At 62.5% G+C, this 16,805-nt stretch overlaps 1 protein-coding gene across 4 annotated transcripts in view; it reads left to right on the top strand.

Annotated features, from left to right (window-relative positions):
- The window catches only part of MYT1 (myelin transcription factor 1), an 83,624-nt gene that overhangs the window by 54,613 nt on the left and 12,206 nt on the right, over nt 1-16,805 (top strand). For all 4 annotated transcript variants that reach the window (XM_049699800.1, XM_049699801.1, XM_049699803.1 and 1 more), the window contains 10 exons: nt 179-436; nt 3,084-3,238; nt 4,219-4,281; nt 4,396-4,464; nt 8,693-8,755; nt 9,085-9,168; nt 12,533-12,754; nt 13,329-13,420; nt 13,982-14,085; nt 16,400-16,543. In XM_049699800.1, the coding sequence (XP_049555757.1) occupies nt 179-436; nt 3,084-3,238; nt 4,219-4,281; nt 4,396-4,464; nt 8,693-8,755; nt 9,085-9,168; nt 12,533-12,754; nt 13,329-13,420; nt 13,982-14,085; nt 16,400-16,543 (1,254 nt within the window). The remainder of the gene's footprint in view (nt 1-178; nt 437-3,083; nt 3,239-4,218; nt 4,282-4,395; nt 4,465-8,692; nt 8,756-9,084; nt 9,169-12,532; nt 12,755-13,328; nt 13,421-13,981; nt 14,086-16,399; nt 16,544-16,805) is intronic.

Here is a 16,805-nt window from a genome sequence, read left to right as displayed (position 1 = left end):
ACTGTGGCCCACATCAGCCTCAGGACGCTGTCTTCCCGCGTAGGCTCTTCTCTTCCTGTTTGGGTCTGCTCTCTTTGGAGGGAGACGCTGTCTGGGCTTCCGGTGAGCTGAGTAAGGGACCAGAGGCACGCATGGGAAGGGGGTGGGGTCTGACACAGGCGGTACCTTTGCAATGCAGGCCACGGACATCACGGTGGATGAGAACGGAACCCTGGATTTGAGCATGCACAGACACCGCAGGCGGGAGAACGCTTTCCCCGGCGTCGGTGGTGGCCCCGGCGTGACCTCACCCGATGCCTCCCAGGGCCAGAGCATCACTGCCCCCAGCAGCTCCGTGACCTCGCCCCAGTCCAGCCATGCCTCCCGCCAGGACGAGTGGGACCGGCCCCTGGACTACACCAAGCCCAGCCGCCAGCGAGAGGAGGAACCCGAGGAGGTGGGTCCTGGGGTCCTGAGCCGGCAGAAGGTCGAGCAGGCGCTGGTGGTCAGTCTGCCTTACCCGAGGGCGGGTGTGAACGCGCTTTCGCTCCAGGCAGAGCCTCCGTGTGTCCTGCCCCTTTCCACCCAGGGTCCTGCACCCTTCGGGCAGCTAAGCCCCCCTTCTTGGAGGGGTTTTCACCATTGGGCCAGTCTGTGGCCTTGTCCCCTCCGAGAGAGAGGTGGCCTTCTCACCTCTGCAGAATCAGTGTTCAGCACCAATGCGGCTCTCTGAGAGCACGGGGAGGAGAAGGGCTTTTGTTCAGACCCCACGGGGGATGGTTCGGGAGTGGCTCCGAGTTCCTCGTTTCTGTGGGCCTCCCACCGGCCTGCTGTGTCCAGATCAGGGACACCCAGAGCTCTGGCAGCAGCCTCTTCTCACTGTCACCAGGACACTCCAGGTGCCTGGCTCCCTGGACGGAGGCAGGAGAAAACTCCTGGCCTCAGAAGCCCCTTGGGTGGCCAGCGGCCAGAGTCCCAGGACAGTACTGCCTGGTGAAGGGCCGCACGCCAGGCCGCTGTGCTGGAGCTGTAGTCTGGGGGCAGTGGAACACCCCCTTCCCAGTTACTCCACCCAGCTGAGATGGGGCAGGGCTTCTCCCCAGAAGAGCCTCCCGAACAGCAGGGCCCTGCTCTGAGGGCTCAGACCAGGTGGCCTCTGCACAGTGTGGACAGGCCTGTGGGTGCCCCCCGGGCCCTGCCCTCCTTGCCAGCCCCCACTCCCAGGAGGGCAAGGGGGGCAGGTCCCTGTGCAGGAGTACGGGGTGGTGAGGGTCCCACCCTCAGGGCCAGCTAGGGCCCCTCTCTCTGCAGGCTTCGCATGCAACCCCACTTTACAGAGGAGCCGACTGAGCCCCAGGCCTAGGTCTTCTGCCTCAGTCACGTGGCTGCAACTCAATGTCTGGCCTCAGAAGTGGGACGCCTCTTCAGAGGGAGCCCCCAGGGGAGGGAGGCTGGCTGAGGGTGCCCACCCGGGGCCGGCAGGAGGGCTTCTCCCTGGCTGGTGGGCCCCGCCTTCCTGTTCCTGTTCTGGGCCACCAGCGTAGCGTCCCCACGTCTGCTGTCACCCTATTCAGTTCTGCCCCCGGCCCCTCCTTCGGCTCCTTCCCTTTCCCTGCCCCTTTCTCTGACCCCCAGCTCAGGCTGGCCTGTCTGGCCACGCTGCCCCCGCCCCCTCCACGTGCCCTCTGAGCATCCTCCTCCCCTCCAGGACTGTCATGTCCTCTGTGGATGACCCTGGTCTCAGAGGTCCTGTGGTCCCTGGCCACAGAGGCCTGCCGCTCTGCCCCATGGTCGACAGTCCACTCTCCAGCAGGAAGCCTCAGCTGACCCCCAGGCCCTTCCTCTCCTCCCCTGTGCCCTGGGCACAGGTGCCCACGTCCTATTGGGTGACCCCCCAGAAACACCTCCTGCATCAGGCCTTCCCAGTCCCTCTACCATGGCCCTGGATTCCCTGCTCAGACTCTCCTTCTAGCTCTGTCCGAGGCTCCTTGACCATCCTCGTAGGGCTACTGCCCCACTCTTCAGCCTTGCCTCACCCAACCCTGGCAGCAGCCCCGCCTCAGGTCCCCCTAACACCCCAACACCGCTGGCCCCGTGTCCAGGGGCCTCTGGGACGCTCCCTGCTCTGCAGCAGCCTCTACCCCTATGCTCTGGGAGGCCCCCGCTTCTCCTGCAGACTGGGCTTGAGTTGAGGGGCTTCGTCCACCCAGCTGCGCCTTGTTCAGTAACAGTAACAGTGGCGACAGTGACCTCGGCGTGACATGGTGCCGAGGGCCCTTCCTCCTTCCATCCCCAGCCATCCTGGGAGGGGCGGCTATTCTTTCCAGTTGAAAAGTGTGGCGCCCAGGAGGTCGGACAGCGTGCCTGGGACGCACAGCAAGTACCAGTCCTGAGATCTGAATCGTGATCCCCCACGGGGGTAGTGGTCTGCTGCAGCCTGACCTGGAGGGCACTGACCTTCCTGACTCTCGTGGGCTCCTTCCCTGCGCCCGGACGCAGGGACTGTCCTTGTCCACCTCCTGCACCCACAGCACCCTGCCCGTGGGTGGCGACTCAGCACGTGCAGGCCCCGCTTTTGAGGCCAGAGTGCTTGTTCGGTGCCGGCTGCGGCCAGGTCGCCGTGCCGGCTGGGGTTCGGTGGGGCCCGATGGTCCCAATGAATACAATATTTCCTTGTATCGTACTCCGTGCGTCGTGCCGTCTCAGCCTCATAGCATTTCAACGAACACGTCCTTAGCGCCACTGCCTACTGAGCGCATCCCCAGCCCCAAAGGAGCCGCCCTCGGCGTACACTCTGGCGTGTAGATTGCAGCCCAGGGCGGGTAGTTGGAGGGGACCCACCTGCCTGAGTCCGCGGAGGGCGTCAGGAGCCGTGGTGCTGGGCAGCGCCCGGGTCTCCTCGTTCCCGGGCAGCTCAGGAGCAGTGGCTGAGGTGAGGCAGCACCCCAGCCCCTCGGGGCACCGTTTCCTGTGTCTTCCTCCTGCTTCCAGAAGACAGGAGACTCCGGAAGATGCCTCTGAAAGGCCCCTCTCCCTCAGCCCCCGGGCCGGGCGCCCGGCCCCCCGCCAGCCGGTTAAAACCTCTCCCTGCTGGTCTTTTGCAGTCAGAGCCAGCAGCCCATTCTTTTGCTTCTTCTGAAGCAGATGACCAGGAAGCGTCGGAGGAGAATTTTGAGGAGAGGAAGTACCCCGGGGAGGTCACCCTGGCCAACTTTAAGCTGAAGTTTCTCTCCAAGGACATAAAGAAGGAGCTGCTCACGTAAGTCCCCACCTTGGGCGGCAGGACCCCTCAGGGCACCGCCACGGCCCTGAGAGGAGCTCGCCTTGGCGGGAGCGCCCCGTGCTGACCGTCCTGCTGGCCTGGCTGCCTTGGTGGGCAGAGGCTGGGCCTCCGCTACTAGGCCCCTCCTGGGCCAGGCAGCAGGGGAAGGCGTCCTCTCACCCCTGCACCACGCGGGCCTCTAACCCACTCCTTCAGGCTGATAAAGAGTGAGGGCAAAAGCCCCCGTCTGGCCCACAGAGCAGACAAGGGCCGAGGGGAGGGGACCGCCCCCGAGCGCCCGCTGCGCTCCTGGCCCTCGCGCCCAGGCCTGAGGTGCGCTCTGCCTTGGGCTCCATGACCTCAGCTCCGGCAGCCGAGTCAGTTTAACCAGGTGCCACTGGAGAGGGGGCGGCTACTGGTAGACGTGCGCTACCCCACGGCCTTCTGGCCGGCCCCCACTAAGAACCACCTTCCCTAGGGGGCGTGGGAGGCCTGGCCCCTGCCCCTCAGGTGATCCAGCCCCCACCGACGCTTAGAGTCTGTTCCTGGGGTTCCTCTTCCTGCCCCGAACACCGCCAGCTTCCAGCTTCCTCCTGCCCTGTAGCTGGCTCGCCCCAGGATGGCTCTGGTCTTGTCCTCGGGGAAGGCCCTGCCACGTCAGGAAGGGGCTCCCTGCACACCCATCCCCCAGCACGCACACGTGTGCACACACAGCACGTCTGCTTCGGAGGCACCCCGACTTTAAGCTGAGCTTCACGTGGGTTCCCTTTGCTTCTTGAGTTAAGTTGCGTGGGAGAAGCTTGTAGTCGGAGAGGCGAGGGCCCGGCCCTGCGGGCTGGTGGGCACGAGACGCTCCTTGGCTTTCCGGTGAGCCAGAGGCAGGTGGCAGCCGCCCTCTCCGAGCGGGCTCAGCCTGGGGGGCGGGCCTGGCGGGGGGGCCTCGCTCTCTGTTCTGACGCTCTGTTTCCTTTGTCCAGCTGTCCCACCCCCGGCTGTGACGGCAGCGGCCACATCACTGGGAACTATGCTTCCCACCGCAGGTTCGTCCCCCACTCGGGTCCGGCCCGGCCTGGGTGCTGCGTGGTGGGTCTTCCTCCTCTGCGCCTCTGCTCCCCCTCTTGGCTCACCCCGATATCCCATCTCTTCTCTTTCAGCCTCTCTGGTTGCCCTCTTGCTGACAAGAGCCTCAGAAACCTCATGGCTGCCCATTCTGCTGACCTCAAGTATGTCTGCCCTCCCGGCCTCCCGTCTCTTGGGTGGCTTCCTTGCTCTGCTCTCCTTCCATGAGGCTCCGGCCAAAAGCAGCCTTCTGCGGGGCTCTGGCACAGGCCGGCCCCAGCCCGAGGCCCGGGGCCGTGGGGCCGAGAGGCAGGGCCACGGAGGGGCTGATTCTGCTTGGCTGTCGCCGCTGCTGCCTGTATCTCCCTGCTCTGAGCGCCGCTGTCTGCCTGCCCCCTTGGGCCCAGGGCCGCTACAGGCTCCCGCGCTCCCCTCTGAGGGCCGAGGGCCGGGAGGGCCAAGCAGGGGTAGGGCCTGGCTGCGCTCGTGGTGGCCCGGCCCGTTCTCTCCCTCTCCCGAGGAGCCCTGCCGGGCTGTCTGGCCTGCTTTCCTCCTGCCGTGGAGATTCGGGAGGAGTCCCGAGTTGGCCTTGGCTCGTAAGTCTCTCCGGACTTGGGGCTACAGGCCGTGCAGCTCTTGCTAAGTGAGCTGGATGCTGGTGACAGCAGCGGAAACTCTGTGCGCTTCCCTCCTCGTGCAGCCCCTTCCAGCTGCTTCCGTCTTGGCCCCTCGTGCCCTCGCCCCCACGCCTCTCCTCCGTGCTCACCCCTTCTCTGGCTGTGCCCTGTCTCTGCTCCCCCTGCCCCTGACGTCTGGGCAGGGCCGCCCTGTGGCACCAGCCGCTCTCCTTGATGGTCTTGTTCAAGCAAGAAGCAAGGACCCAGAGGTTTCCGGCTCTCAGCGTCCTCGCGGGGCTGGACCCGGGGCTGTGATTGCCTTTGGTTTCATGCCTTGAGCTGAGCTAAGCCCTAAGCCACAAGGCGCTGGCTCTGGGTTTCCAGGCTGAGCCGAGGTTGTGGAAGGAGGGCCCCCTCTTGGCCCCTCAGGTCGCCCCCTCTTCAGGGGGTTCCTACCGCCCTGGGCCTCTGTGCTGGGGGTCTGAATTCAGGCCGGGTTTCCCCGGCCCATCCCTGTCTGACGCCAGAGATGAACTGGGGCTCTGGTGCCTCTAAGGTGAGGAACCACGGTTGCCGCAGGCTTCTGGCAACCTGAGCTGACTCGGAAACGGGGCAGGAAGCTCCAGCTCTCTCAGAGGGTCCGGTCCTGCCGGCCTCATTTCTGTGGCTCCGGGGAGCCTGTCTGGTCCTAGCAGCCGGGAGAAGCGTGGCGTTGCCTCTTTGACCCGTGGGGCCTTCCGTTCCCGCAGGCAAGGCTGGGCAGGGGTCATGGCCAGAAGCGTCTTTCTGGGAACTATCGGCTTTGACACCTGCATGTTCTGAGGCTCAGCTCATCATGGCAGCTTCACACATGTGCTCACTCACCCCGTGTCCAGCCCCAGAAAGGCAGTGAGGCCCTCAGTCCTGCAGGTTCGACGCACTCTTCCCCACCGTCCTCTTCCCGCTTTCCTTCCTCTCTTCTTTTACCATCTTTCTCGTGATCCTTTCTCCTATTATCTTTTCCAATTCGACTTGCTTTTCTAACTGATCAGTTTTCATGGTTTTCCAGTTTGAAGGCCTGCCTGGGTGGTGGTGGAATTCTAGAAGTGACCACACACCCTCAGTAGCCCTTTTCCTGCAGAGCCGTTAGTCAGGGCTCCTGGAAGGAACACGCAGACTCGGTCTGGGTCCAGAAATGTGGCCGACAGGGAGGGTCAGTGCCCTTCTAAGACTGAGAGCCTGTGAAGAACTGTAACCCAAACTTGTCTGGAAGTTAGCGATGGAAAGTTTACCTCGTGTGAAAACAAATCACTCCCTAACTCCCTCCGCCGCGCTTCTCTCCCCCAGGGGTCCTTCCGTGGAGCGTGCTCCGTGCTTCTCGCAGGCCGCAGTGTGGGTGTGGCCTGGCTCCCCCATGCTCCTCTCTCCTTCCCCCGCTCGGTGGGGGTTTGGCACCCTGATCAGCCTCGTGGCAGTGCCAGCTGAAGGTGACCTGTCCACGGGGGGCAAAGGCACCTGTGCCTTGCAAATGAGTCATTTTTGGTGGCCCCCCATCAACACCTGGTTTGCAGTGACAGTTGCAAATGATGTGTTTTCTGTGTTTTAATCAAATCCCAAGGGCGTTTGTTCTTCCCATCCACGTGCCCAGTGTGGTCAAGAGCTGGGGACTCGGCTGCCTTGGGCTGCACAGCCCACTTCATGTGTGGGCGTTCAGAGTGCAGCCACACAGCCTGCAAGGGCGTCATGGGGGAGCTCTGCACGGGGTGGGGGACAGCCCCCCGCCACCCCGCCCCGGCCACGGGACAGGGCTGGGGGTGGGGTGACGTCTGCTGTGCACCAAGCGGCATGGATTCTTCGTCTTGCCCAGACAACGCACTCAGAACAGAAGGTGGGAGGGTTCCTGGAGCTGGCCCTGGGGTTACACAGGGCCATAAGAGTGGCCGACGCCACTGGCGCCCAGAGCACACACCTGCTTTTCCAGCCGTGTGACATCATCCTCTCTCGGACAGGACTCTTGGGGAAAAGCCGTTACATCAGGCCAGCAAGGAGGGTGGGGCTGCCCCGCCTCTGGAGGGCCCCAACGTGCGTGTTCTCGCCGAGTCGCCTCCCCCAGACCTGAGACCCACTCACAGGCACCGCCAGAGGCTGCAACTCGCAGGGGTGTCACCCACAGACCAGAGCTGTGCTTATGGCCACAGAGGCCTGGGACTGCCGTGGACCCGCCATCCTGGCCACTGCCTGCAGCGCCCAGCTTGTGTGTTCCGAAGCTGCGAAGGACCAGGAGGGAGCAGCAGTGTCCTTCCAGAGGGTGTCACAAGGCCCGGGCCTCAGCGCAGAGAGCCATGCGAGGGACACCCTGGTACCCTCCGTGCGGCCCGGAGGGCCTTTCTGAGCAGCTGGCGCCCTGGGACCGCGGGCCACGCAGAGACGCAGAGTGTCAGAGCAGGAGGTCCCAGCAGCTGGGGTTCATTTGGAGAGGGTGATGCTTACCTGGACAGAGGTGGTGGGTGGTTTCCGTTAAAACACAAAAACCTCTTTGCCCCAGATGTGACGGGCGGGAGGTGTCCCAACCTCAGTGGGGTCTGAGGTACCCCAAAGCCCGACAGGAGGGAGATTGGCCGGCTGCCAGGCCAGGGAGGCGCTGGTGTGTGGCACTTGGGGCAGGGGTGAAGAGAGGGGCCAGGAAGGAGGCTCCTGGGCGTCTAGCCCCCCCGTGTTGCCGTGCCAGCCTGAGATGGGCGGGCAGTGTCGCCCGCTGCCGGCTGCCGGAGCCTGGGCGCGAGGGAGCCTCCGTTGATTGACGGGCCGCCCGTGTCCTGCCCCGCTGGCGCTCGGCCCTCTGTCCTTCTGGGTCCACGTTTGTGCTGAGGAATGGCCTTGGCTCCACAGTTCTCTCTCCGTGTGAGGATGGAGCCAGGAATGGCAGATGAGCACCCAGTGAGAGCCAGCCTCTCCCGATGCAAGCACCGAGGTCCTGCCGGGTCCATAGGGCGAAACCACGCCCTCACGAGGGACACGGCACAGGCGGCAGATCCACCCCGGACGAGGCCTCCTGAGGACCCACCTGCAGGATCGGGTGCTTTCCCCACTGACGCCAGCAGGAACGGATTCATTTTTCTTCAGTGGACATTCAGGGAAAAAATAAGAAAACCCAAGCCGGTGTATCAGAGGGGAAGTCTTACCTTCTACGTGATACGTTCGTCAAGCACTTGGGGTGCACCCAGCTGGGCTTCTGTGCTTTGTTCCTCCCCTCCCTCCCCTCGGCCGGTGCCAGCCATCCCTCGAAAGCCCGCGCCCGTGTGAACTCGGCGCTCACCAAGTAGGACTCACGCCCCGACGTCGCCGCTCCTGGGGGTGGCACGTCTCAGGGGCTCAGTGCCGTCTGTTCGTGCTCACGACGGTGGCAGCCCTGGTGGGAATAGGCCGTCTTCCTCCAGCAAGCTCAAGGAGGATGAGCCGGTCCTAGATGTGAGGTTTGCATCCTGAGCGCTTGTTTAAAGGCCCACATGTGTTCTGGAACCTTCTAGTCCAGCCTGGTCCTCTGCAGGAGGCTGAGTCAGGAGCCCATCATCCCGCAGTGGAAACGTGCTCTCCTCCCCGCCCCCCGGGCCCCCTTGGGGAGCGTGGGTGGCCAAGCTCCGAGGCCCGGAGGTCGTGGCAGCAGGCCGGCCGGGACACACGTGGCCATCTGTGAGAGCTTAGTGGGTAGACGACTTGTAGGGGGCTGAGTACAGAGGCGTCTTCTGTGGCCAAGTGACTTCCGCGGCTCTGGTCCCAGCTCCGCTCTCCTCCGCAGGTGCCCCACACCCGGCTGCGACGGCTCCGGCCACATAACGGGGAACTACGCATCGCACCGGAGGTGAGCCTGCCGTGCCCTGGGTGCCAGGCCGGAGCGGGTGGGGACGGTTTCCTCCTCAGACGAAGTTCCAGGCTCCAAGTAAGACATTAACGTTGCTGCATCCAGAGACGGTTTCGTCCCTTTCGTGGGAACTGCCAGTGTTCCCAGAGCCTGACCAGGGCGCCCTCTGACCAGAGCTGGGGGCTCGCGGTGCCACCTCCTGCATGTGGCCCCGCTGCCGGGGCCGCCGGGGCTGCTGTCACAGGGCTTAAGGGGAGGGGTGAGGCAGGGGGGTGTGAGGCTTTGCGGTCCTTGGACCACTGTGGCATTGTTTCCTCTTTCAAAACCAGCTTGTCAGGCTGCCCTCGTGCCAAGAAAAGCGGAGCCAAGGCTACACCCGCAAAGGATGACAAGGAAGACCCTGAGCTGATGAAGTGAGTCCGGGCCCTGCCGGCCTCTTGGCTGCCGTGCAGACTTGGGGTTTTCCGGTATTTTTATAATTTTAGAAGCTCCTTCTAGATTCTGTTTGCATTAATATAGCTGTGACAATGCCCACTTTTACAGACGTGCTCGCACTGTGCACGGGGACACCTTGCAGGCGGGAGCCGTGTGCACACGCACCCGTGTGCGTGCGCGGGCTCCTGTCTGGGCTTCTCGGGTTTGCGGCGTTTGACGGGCCGGGAGAGGCAGAGTGCCCTGCTGCCCACGCACCTGGGCACCTGGGCGTGGACCTCAGGGCCTGGCAACCCCAGGCACTCACGGGCATTGCGGTCTGCACGGCTCCTGGCCTGGTGGGAAAGGTCAGGTGCAAAGAGTCAAGGAGGAGAGGGTGGTTAGAAAGACAGCAAGTCTCTGAACCACGTGTGCGTGCTCCCACACCTCTGAAGGCAGCTGACGCGCAATGAGGGAGCCTGGGAGGGTCACCTTGAACTGGGACCTCAACAGTCCTGTGGGGAGGAGAGAGGACATCCTGGGCCTTAAGTGATCGGAGTGCCTGAAACCCTCTACGGACCTTCTCACTGGGGGTGCCTGACATGTCGTGAACCCTGACCCAGACCCCGACTCGCCTGGTGGGGGCTGGTATCGCTGAAAACTGATCCTTCCGGGAGGGACCGCCCGAGCTCCCCACTGGCAGGTGGGGGCAAGGCTATGCCACAGGTGCAAACAGGGTGACCCAGCACCCAACTTGCCCAGGACTTTCAGAGCTGACGCCAGGTAGAGCAGGCAGCGGGTGCCCCCAGGCGGGTGAGGGCTGGAAGGGAAGGGCTCTGGCTGCCTGGTGGCTTGGCTGGGGCAGGGCGCGCAGTTGCACGGGAAGCAGGTCTGCCCTGACTGTCAGGAACAGCTAGACGCTCACCTCTGTGGAGGGGATCAACCTGGCCTGAGGTTCCGTTGCTCCTCCCGGGAGCTCACCCCAGCTGCTTGGCCACCCAAACATCTGCTTGGCCACAGAGGAGGGGCCTAATTGACCAGCATTATGCCCTTCAAAGGGGACAGCCCCACCGGCTGTTTGCTCTAATAAGGCAGTGGCTTGTTTATTTAATTTATACAGTAAAACTGTAATGAATGCTAAATCAAAAATGCAAAATACATGGTTGTTGGTATTGTGAATGCTGCCTACTAAATGAGAGGGTGGATAAAGAATATTTTTTCTTCCGAGAACCTAGGCATTTGCCTGTGATCGTACAGACGCATCGCTGTTACGGGTTTAGCAAGGATCCTGCTGGTAGGGATGATAAATGAATTGTGCTGCATTTGCAGACGATGAGAGTCAAGATCAGCGTTTTTCAGGTTAACGGGGAAAAGCGGTTTTCCTTTCCCTGATGTGCTGTCAACTTTGCTTTAAAAACAAACAGCAAGATTCTGCAGCCAAGTGGAGAATGTGACTTGTAGAAACAGTTCACCATTTACAGGATGGATGGAGTTTCTAAGGGCTCCATGGCAAGGAGAGGGGGCTGCCCACTTAGCACCTCCGTTTTATAGGATCTCCTCCCTAGCCATAGACTAACCGTATTTGTAAGTGACGAGCATCTTAGACAAGGGCAGGTGGCCGCAGAAACCTCAGTCGGTGCGCCAGGCCCCGCTGCGTGGCGTGACTTGGTCGGCCGGCACTGGCGTGGCTGCGGAGGGACCCGTAGAGGAAGAGCTCCCTCCTGGGCGTCTCGTGTCTGCAGCGTTCGAGTCGGTCAGCACGTTGCAGTAAATCCCTTTGGCCACGACTGAGTAACTCACCTAGACAGTCTGTGGAGGTGGTGGGGGGGATGACTTGGGAGACTGGGATTGACACATACGCGCTAATATGTGTAAAACAGATAACTAACGAGGACCTGCTCTATAGCACAGGGAGCTCCGCTTCGCTCGCTGTACAGTGGAAACTTAACACAACATTGTAAAACAGCTGTACCCCAATAAAAAAAGAAGAAGGAAAGTCTGTGGAGGTTCCAGCGTGGCGGGTCGGGAGCTGCACATCCATTGCCCGTGGACAGGCCTCGGCTGCCCCCGGCCGCCCTGGCACCTGACCAAAGAGATGTGCCTCTGACCGGGGGTCCCCTGGGTGTGCCACACGTCTTAACATGAGGTCACCTGACAGCTCTGAAGATTTGGACCCGGGGTGTGGAGGAAAGACTCGCAGAGTCACCGTTGACATATCTGAGCCACTCACCACGAGGGCAGTTGCTGGGAAACCCCAGCAGCCCCTCCTGAGAAGACAAGGGTTTCGCAAGGAGAGCGGGAGAGGCGCTTAGATTCAGCTGGTGACTCTCACTTGGCCTCTTGATCTTGTAACGTCAGGTACCTCAGGTACCTCAGGCGGCCGGGCCCAGGGCCCAGTGGTCCCCCTGGGACCCCACAGTTGGGAGGTGTCCAGGCTTGGCGGTGGACATAGAAGGGAACCTCCCCAAGTCCCCCTGCAGGGGCCCCTGGCAGTGACTCCGCTCTGGATCGGCGGCGAAGGTGACCTTGGGCCAGCTTGGTGGACAGCCCACGTTAGGGCCCACGTGGCTGGGATGAGTGAGAAAGGGGTGAGAGCTGAGAAGGGGACGTATGAGGATGGGCCCGGCTGAGGAGGGCGCCTGTGAGATGAGTCCGAGTGTGCGGGCCACGAGGCAGCACGCTGTCCCCCAGCCCTGCCACCTCCCGGGGGCTTCCTGCCTGTGGCGTGTCTGTACCCCAGCGAGCTCTCTGTGAACTGGGTCCTCTGTGCTTGCTGGGTCTGTGGGCTGTAGAAAGCGGTGACAAGCGGCCAGTGCTCAGGGCAAGCTCCCAGCAAGTGGCCTCTGGGCTGACGCAGAAATGATGCCGGACCTGAGGCCATCAAGAGCCAGCCCCAGGCCCCAGGGGTCACTGCTGCTGGGGGTCGGGGCAAGAAGGTGGCTGCTGACCCCCCAGCTGTGCAGGGGATGTGAGGCCAAGGCTAGCGGGGGGGGGGAATCGAGAGCCCTGTGCTGGCGGGGGAGGGCGAGCCCTGTGCTGTGGGGGGAGGGCGAGCCCTGTGCTGGGGGGGGAGGGCCAGCCCTGTGCTGGGGAGGGAGCGCGAGCCCTGTGCTGGGGATGTGAGACCAAGGCTAGTGGGGGGAGCGCGAGCCCTGTGCTGGGGAGGGAGTGTGAGCCCTGTGCTGGGGGGGGAGCGCGAGCCCTGTGCTGGGGAGGCCCCGGGCCTCCTGTGCTTCCTGTGCTTCTCTTGCTCCAAGGCCTAGAGTTCGTCCAGGAGACCCTGGCGTGTCTTAGGGTCTGGCCTGGGGGGGGGGCGGTCTCTGGGCTCCGGCGCCTGGGGCTCACCTCTGACCTTTTTGTGCCCAGGTGCCCAGTTCCAGGCTGCGTGGGGCTTGGTCACATCAGCGGCAAATACGCCTCTCACAGAAGTGCGTCGGGCTGCCCTCTGGCCGCCCGAAGGCAGAAAGAGGGCTCCCTCAATGGCTCATCCTCCTCCTGGAAGCCCCTGAAGAACGAGGGGCCCACCTGCCCCACCCCGGGCTGCGACGGCTCCGGCCATGCCAACGGCAGCTTCCTCACCCACAGGAGGTGACTATCCCAGCCTCCCTGCCCCTGCATCACCCAGGAGGGCCCCAGCTGCGGGGCTGTGGGCAAGGCTCCCAGGGAGGGCCAGACCAGGGCTCAGGTGTAAATGGTAGTTTCTCGAGGAGAAAGCAAGACCCGAACTGGTAGCCCATTCATTCCACAAGCCAGTACTGAAAGTCCATCAAGTATCAGTCTCTGGAGAACAAGAGGACACCAGCCCCCCTGCAAACCAGCACATAAGTTAAATACCTAGTTTGGTGAAGGATGGTACACACTGCGGGGAGATAGCAGCAGGAAGCGGCTAGGAGGTCCTTTCTGAAAAGGTGGTGTGGTGCTTGCCCCGAGCCGTCCGAGGAACAAGACTTCAGGGCAGTGACTTGAGCTGGGAATGGCCTGGGCTGCTGAGGACTGAGGGAGCCTGGGGGCTGGAGTCGGGAGCGAGGGGCACCGGGGATGAGCGACGACATTCCAGACAGGATCCCACCGGGCCGCCAGCTCTCGCTGTGACATGTGACCTCAGACTGGCCCGTGGTACGTGAGCTTGCCCTGGCTTTTCACGTGTGACCTTTGCTTCCAGCTTGTCCGGCTGTCCCAGAGCGACCTTCGCTGGAAAGAAGGGAAAAGTCTCAGGGGATGAGGTTCTCGGCACGAAATTCAAGACGAGTGATGGTAAGGCTGCTCTCCTGCAGCCCCTGCACGTGGTCTTTGCGGCCAGAGTGGGCGGGTGGCACTGGCGAGAAGTGGGTCGGGAAGCAAAGCCGCCCTGGAGCGAGTCGCGGTGGGGACAGAGCTCTTGAGCTGAGCCGCTGGCCCTCCTGACCTGGGCTCAGAGCCTCTGGCTGCCCTGTGCCCTTGCATGGTCGTTACGGCTCTAACCTGGGGGCTGGTGAGCCCTGCTGGCCGCGCTGGAAGCCATAGTGTGGGCCTGTGAACTCACTCAGGCTCAATGAAGAGGGAAGCTGAGGAAATCAGCAATCGGAAAAACTTCCATTTTTATCTCAGCAATTAACACTTGCCCCAGAGGCATCTATTTTCCCACCAAGACCCAGGGCCAGGAGGCAAACAGCTGACACACGTCTACTAGTCCTGAAGGCCACCTTTCCCAGCCTGAGATGTGGGCCATGAGCCAGGGCTTCTGCTTGGGAAGGGGGTCCCTGGGTCCATCTAGACATCAGGCCTCGGCTGACCCCCACTTGCGAGAGCCGCGACTGAGGTTTCTCTCTGGGGCAGTGCTGGACAGCGACGAGGAGATCAAGCAGCTGAACCAGGAGATTCGCGACCTGAACGAGTCCAACTCCGAGATGGAGGCCGCCATGGTGCAGCTGCAGTCCCAGGTGGGTGGTGCTGCCTGCCTGCCCCCGCCCCGCCCTCCAACCCAAGGATGTCCTTCCCAGTCCTCGGCCTCCTCTTCTGGGGAGTGTGCGGGGAGCCCAGCGCCTTGTCCAGCTTCTGCTCAGCGCGTGCTCTGCTCAGCGGCGTCAGGAGTCCCGAGGTGCTGGTGGCTGTTGGTCCCGTTGGTTAGTAGGAGCAGAACCCCAGTGTGGGTCCTCAGAGCCCGGCTGGTGCTGGGTTCCAGCCCAGCGCTGCCACAAACCACCTCTGTGACCTTGTGAGGCTCTCATCTGATCCGTACCTGGATGTCCTCCCAGGTAGCGTGGAGATAATAAGAGAACCTACTGCGTTCATCTGTTGTAAGGTGAATGCATTTCTACGAGGAAAGCGGTGAGCACGGTGTCCGACCCAGAAAGAACTGCTGTGCTGAGGGACAGGGTTACACGTTACTTTAGGTGTCTGCGTCCTACCTCTCTGATTTCCCCAAATCAAACATTTGCAACCAGAAAAAAACAAGAACAAAACCCTACAGAGAACGGTGATGGTCTGTTTTGAAAAGAAGACCATGCCCTTCCCTTGCTGAGTGGGGGCCGGAGCAGAGCTAGGGGCACAGAAGGGGAGGCCGCGCACAGCCACGTCCCCGAGGACAAGGAGGTGACCTGGCCCTGCGGAGCTGGAGGGCAGAGGGGGTGGATGGGAGGTGTGAGATGTTGGAGTCCACGTGACTTGTGCTGCCCCTCCTTCCCCTGGCAGACGGGCCTCTACGCTGACCTCCTGTTACCCAGGAACTGGTGTAAAAAGAGCATCAGCCCATGAGGATCTGGAGGGAGTTTTGTCCTGCTGTGCAGCGTCTTCTCCACGTTCACAGGCAGTGGAAGCAGAGAAGGGGTGCAGGGGCTGTCTCTGGGGACCGAGACACCCCACTGGGTGGCTGTCCCCCCCATACCTCCCTGCTCCTTTCCTTCTCAAAGTCCAAGGGATCTCCCAGTGTCAACACCCTTGGGAAGCACCTCTGATTTCTCTTTACTTGCCAATGCCCACCTATTTATAGACAGAGTATTCACTATCGTCCTTTTGGAAGGAATCCCCTTTCCCGTCCAGGGAGTTTTGAGTTGTGTGCTCCGCAGGAGGGCTCAGGCAGAGAAGGCAGGCTCCGGACCTCTCCTCAAAACGTTTTTAAAGCCAAAGGCTTGTCACTAGGCGGTGAGAGAATGATGCTTCCCAGCCGCAGGTCACAGAGCCGTAGCCTCCTGAACGGCGGCTCGCCATCCTGCCCCTGAGGGGTGGCTTGGTGTGTCACACACACTGCATGAGGTTGCCTCTGCCTGAGGCTCCTTTGAGATGCAGCGAGGCTGGGGGCTGCCCTCCCAAGCATGTCTCCTCTGGGCCAGGCCCCGGGGTTGGCTTCTCTCCCACCTTCCCCATGGGGTGGTGACCCTCTGCACAGGGTTCTGCTCGCCCTGAGACTCATGTGTGCCTGTGGCACCTAGAGCAGGCGAGACGCCCATGGCCATGAGCCCTGTCATCACCGTGCTCTGCTGCTCCATGTGGAGCCCTTAGAGCCCCTGGGAGAACTTCCAGGCTCCCTCCTAGTGCCCTGCTGGGTCCAGAGAAGGAGAAGTGTTTGTGCCAGAAATCCCAGGATGCTCTCTGGCGTGCTGGTTCTGCCGTGAGTTGCAGAGAGCTGCAGCGGCCTGCTTTGCTTGCCTTCACAGCTTTACTTTTTTTTTTTTTTTTTTGCTGTACGCGGGTCCCACTGTTGTGGCCTCTCCTGCCGTGGAGCACAGGCTCCGGACGTGCAGGCTCAGCGGCCATGGCTCACGGGCCCAGCCGCTCCGCGGCATGCGGGATCCTCCCGGACCGGGGTACAAACCCGCGTCCACCAGCATCGGCAGGCGGACTCTCAACCACTGCGCCACCAGGGAAGCCCACCTTCACAGCTTTAATAAGGCACTTGGTTGGTCTTTCTGGTGGGGGAAACCCAAAGGCAGGTGGACGTCCCACAAGGTGTGTACAGTGTCCCTACCAGAGAGGAAGAACAGAAAGCTGGTAGCAGCTGGAACTTGAGCCCAGGTGCCTCAGTCTGTGCTCTTCTCCACCCCGTGGGGCACATAAAGCCGTGGCACCCCCGCCCTGGCTCAGTCACTGCATCCCCTCCTCCACCCAGGGACCAGGGTGCTGCCAGCCCTCACTTGCGGCAGGGCCTCTGCCTCCTCACCCTCTCGCAGAGGGACGTGAGGCGTGGCCCAGCGGGCACGCCCCGTGCGCTCCCAGGGGGATGCGTCGGAAGGCAGCTCCCGTCTCTGTCTGGCGCAGATCTCGTCCATGGAGAGGAGCCTGAAGAGCATCGAGGAGGAGAACAGGCTCATCGAGGAGCAGAACGAAGCCCTGTTCCTGGAGCTGTCCGGCCTGAGCCAAGCCCTCATCCAAAGTCTTGCCAACATCCGCCTTCCGCACATGGTAGGTAGCGGCGGCCCCGTGGCAGCCACGTCCTCGGGCTCTCGGGAGGGCGGGCGCCCCTCTGCCTCTGGGGTCTCGCTGGAAGGGCCCTGAGCTGGGGGTTCTGCCTGGGCAGACAGCTGGCCATGGTGGCTGTAGCACCCTGAGCAGCCTGGGCCGTGGTTGTCTCAGTCCGAGTGCCGCCCGTGGTGGGTCCGTGGGCTTGTCTCTGGTGGCGTGGGCGTGTGGGTCCGAGATTTCCCACATCGATTTCCCTTGCTTC

The sequence above is a fragment of the Orcinus orca genome, chromosome 16 (assembly GCF_937001465.1).
Source record: "Orcinus orca chromosome 16, mOrcOrc1.1, whole genome shotgun sequence".
Lineage (NCBI taxonomy): Eukaryota > Metazoa > Chordata > Mammalia > Artiodactyla > Delphinidae > Orcinus > Orcinus orca.
The sequence above is the reverse complement of the archived record's forward strand: the minus strand, read 5'-3'. Positions and strand labels throughout refer to the sequence as shown.